The sequence below is a fragment of the Diaphorina citri genome, unplaced genomic scaffold, assembly GCF_000475195.1.
Source record: "Diaphorina citri unplaced genomic scaffold, Diaci psyllid genome assembly version 1.1 scaffold986, whole genome shotgun sequence".
Taxonomy (NCBI): domain Eukaryota; kingdom Metazoa; phylum Arthropoda; class Insecta; order Hemiptera; family Psyllidae; genus Diaphorina; species Diaphorina citri.
Window position 1 is genome coordinate 9,856 of NW_007378417.1, and position 3,600 is coordinate 13,455.

General features: G+C 41.0%; 1 protein-coding gene across 1 annotated transcript in view; it reads right to left on the reverse strand.

Annotated features, from left to right (window-relative positions):
* The window catches only part of LOC108252911, a 7,015-nt gene extending 5,473 nt beyond the window's left edge, over positions 1-1,542 (reverse strand). Inside the window, exons 1-2 of the mRNA XM_026826721.1 lie at positions 1,466-1,542; positions 489-819 (exon numbers count right to left, since the gene is read on the reverse strand). Of these exons, the coding sequence (XP_026682522.1) occupies positions 489-819; positions 1,466-1,542 (408 nt within the window). The remainder of the gene's footprint in view (positions 1-488; positions 820-1,465) is intronic.
* Between the last annotated feature and the right edge of the window lie 2,058 nt (positions 1,543-3,600).

Genomic DNA, 3,600 nt, shown 5'->3' on the forward strand with positions numbered 1-3,600 from the left:
CCAACAACTACTTGTACACACTCTACTACTGTACCTCCTACAGAAACATCACCAACAACTACTTGTACACACTCTAGTACTGTACCTCCTACAGAATTATCACCAACATCTATTTGTACACACTCTACTACTGTACCTCCTACAGAAACATCACCAACAACTACTTGTACACACTCTAGTACTGTACCTCCTACAGAATTATCACCAACATCTATTTGTACACACTCTACTACTGTACCTCCTACAGAAACATCACCAACAACTACTTGTACACACTCTAGTACTGTACCTCCTACAGAATTATCACCAACATCTATTTGTACACACTCTACTACTGTACCTCCTACAGAAACAACACTAAAAACTACTTGTACACATTCTACTACTCAAACTTCTACGGAAACATCGCTAATAACTACTTGTACACACTCTAATACTGAACAAACTACAGAAACATCGCCAACAACTACTTGTACACACTCTACTACTGTACCTCCTACAGAAACATTACCAACAACTACTTGTACACACTCTACTACTGTACCTCCTACAGAATTATCACCAACATCTATTTGTACACACTCTACTACTGTACCTCCTACAGTAACACCACCAACAACTACTTGTACAAACTCTACTACTGCGCCTCCTACAGTACTATCACCAACATCTACTTGTACACACTCTAATACTGATAATTCCACGGAAACAACACCGACAACTACTTGTACACACTCTACTACTGCAATTCCTACAGAAACTGCACCTTGTACACACTCTACTACAGTACCTCCTACAGAAACATCGTCAAAACAGACACTACTCCATGTACATCAACAGAAACTGCTCCATGTACAACACCAGAAACAACAACAGAAACCACTCCATGTACGACAACAACAGACACTACACCATGCACAACAACAGAAACCACTCCATGTACGACAACACCAGAAACAACAACAGACACTTCACCATGCACAACAAAAGAAACCACTCCATGTACAACACCAGAAACAACAACAGAAACCACTCCATGTACATCAACAGAAACCACTCCATGTACACACTCTTCCACTACAACACCAGAAACAACAACAGAAACCACTCCATGTACATCAACAGAAACCACTCCATGTACACACTCTTCCACGGAATTAAGAACAGAAACGTCAACGTCTTGTGTATCTTCAAACGAATTTTCATCTCCGATCTATAATTTCCGAAGTCTTACTTTCCCAACGATTTCCGAAGAATCAACAACAGACACAACACCATATACAAGAACACCAGAAACAACAACAGAAACCACTCCAAGTACAACACCAGAAACCACAACAGACACTACTCCATGTACATCAACAGAAACTTCTCCATGTACAACACCAGAAGCAACAACAGAAACCATTCCATGTACAACGCCAGAAACAACAACAGAAACCACTCCATGTACATCAACGGAAACCACTCCATGTACACACTCTTCCACGGAATTAAGAACAGAAACGTCAACGTCTTGTGTCTCTTCAACCGAATTCTCATCTCCGATCTATAATTTCCGAAGTCTTACTTTCCCAACGATTTCCGAAGAATCAACAACAGACACAACACCATATACAAGAACACCAGAAACAACAACAGAAACCACTCCAAGTACAACACCAGAAACCACAACAGACACTACTCCATGTACATCAACAGAAACCACTCCATGTACACACTCTTCCACGGAATTAAGAACAGAAACGTCAACGTCTTGTGTCTCTTCAACCGAATTCTCATCTCCGATCTATAATTTCCGAAGTCTTACTTTCCCAACGATTTCCGAAGAATCAACAACAGACACAACACCATATACAAGAACACCAGAAATAACAACAGAAACCACTCCAGGTACAACACCAGAAACAACAACAGAAATCACGCCATGTACGGCAACACCAGAAACAACAACCGACACTACTCCCTGTACAACACCAGAAACAACAACAGACACTACTCCATGTACAACACTAGAAACAACAACAGACACTACTCCATGTACATCAACAGAAACCTCTCCATGTACAACACCAGAAACAACAACAGAAACCACTCCATGTACAACAACAGAAACCACTACATGTACAACGCCAGAAACAACAACAGAATCCATGTACGGCAACACCAGAAACAACAACCGACACTACTCCATGTACAACAACACCAGAAACAACAACAGACACTACTCCATGCACAACACCAGAAACAACAACAGACACTACTCCATGTACATCAACAGAAACCTCTCAATGTACAACACCAGAAACAACAACAGAAATCACTCCATGTACGACAACACCAGACACTACTCCATGTACGTCAACAGAAACCACTCCATGTACAACAACAGGAACAACAACCGACACTACTCCATGTACAACAACACCAGAAACAACAACAGAAACTACTCCATGTACAACAACACCAGAAACAACAACAGGAACCACTCCATGTACAACGCCAGAAACAACAACAGAAACCACTCCATGTATAACAACACCAGAAACAACAACAGACACTACTCCATGTATATCAACAGAAACCACTCCATGTACAACACCAGAAAGAACAACAGAAACCACTCCATGTACAACACCAGAAACAACAACAGACACTACTCCATGTACATCAACAGAAACTTCTCCATGTACAACACCAGAAACAACAACAGAAACCACTCCACGTACAACAACAAAAACAACAACCGACACTACTCCATGTACAACAACACCAGAAACAACAACAGAAACTACTCCATGTACAACAACACCAGAAACAACAACAGAAACTACTCCATGTACAACAACACCAGAAACAACAACAGAAACTACTCCATGTACAACAACACCAGAAACAACAACAGACACTACACCATGCACAACAACAGAAACCACTACATGTACAACACCAGAAACAACAAAAGACACTACTCCATGTACATCAACAGAAACTGCTCCATGTACAACACCAGAAACAACAACAGAAACCACTCCATGTACGACAACACCAGAAACAACAACAGACACTACACCATGCACAACAACAGAAACCACTACATGTACAACACCAGAAACAACAAAAGACACTACTCCATGTACATCAACAGAAACTGCTCCATGTACAACACCAGAAAAAACAACAGAAACCACTCCATGTACGACAACACCAGAAACAACAACAGACACTACACCATGCACAACAACAGAAACCACTACATGTACAACACCAGAAACAACAAAAGACACTACTCCATGTACATCAACAGAAACTGCTCCATGTACAACACCAGAAAAAACAACAGAAACCACTCCATGTACGACAACACCAGAAACAACAACAGACACTACACCATGCACAACAACAGAAACCACTACATGTACAACACCAGAAACAACAAAAGACACTACTCCATGTACATCAACAGAAACTGCTCCATGTACAACACCAGAAACAACAACAGAAACCACTCCATGTACGACAACACCAGAAACAACAACAGACACTACACCATGCACAACAACAGAAACCACTACATGTACAACACCAGAAACAACAAAA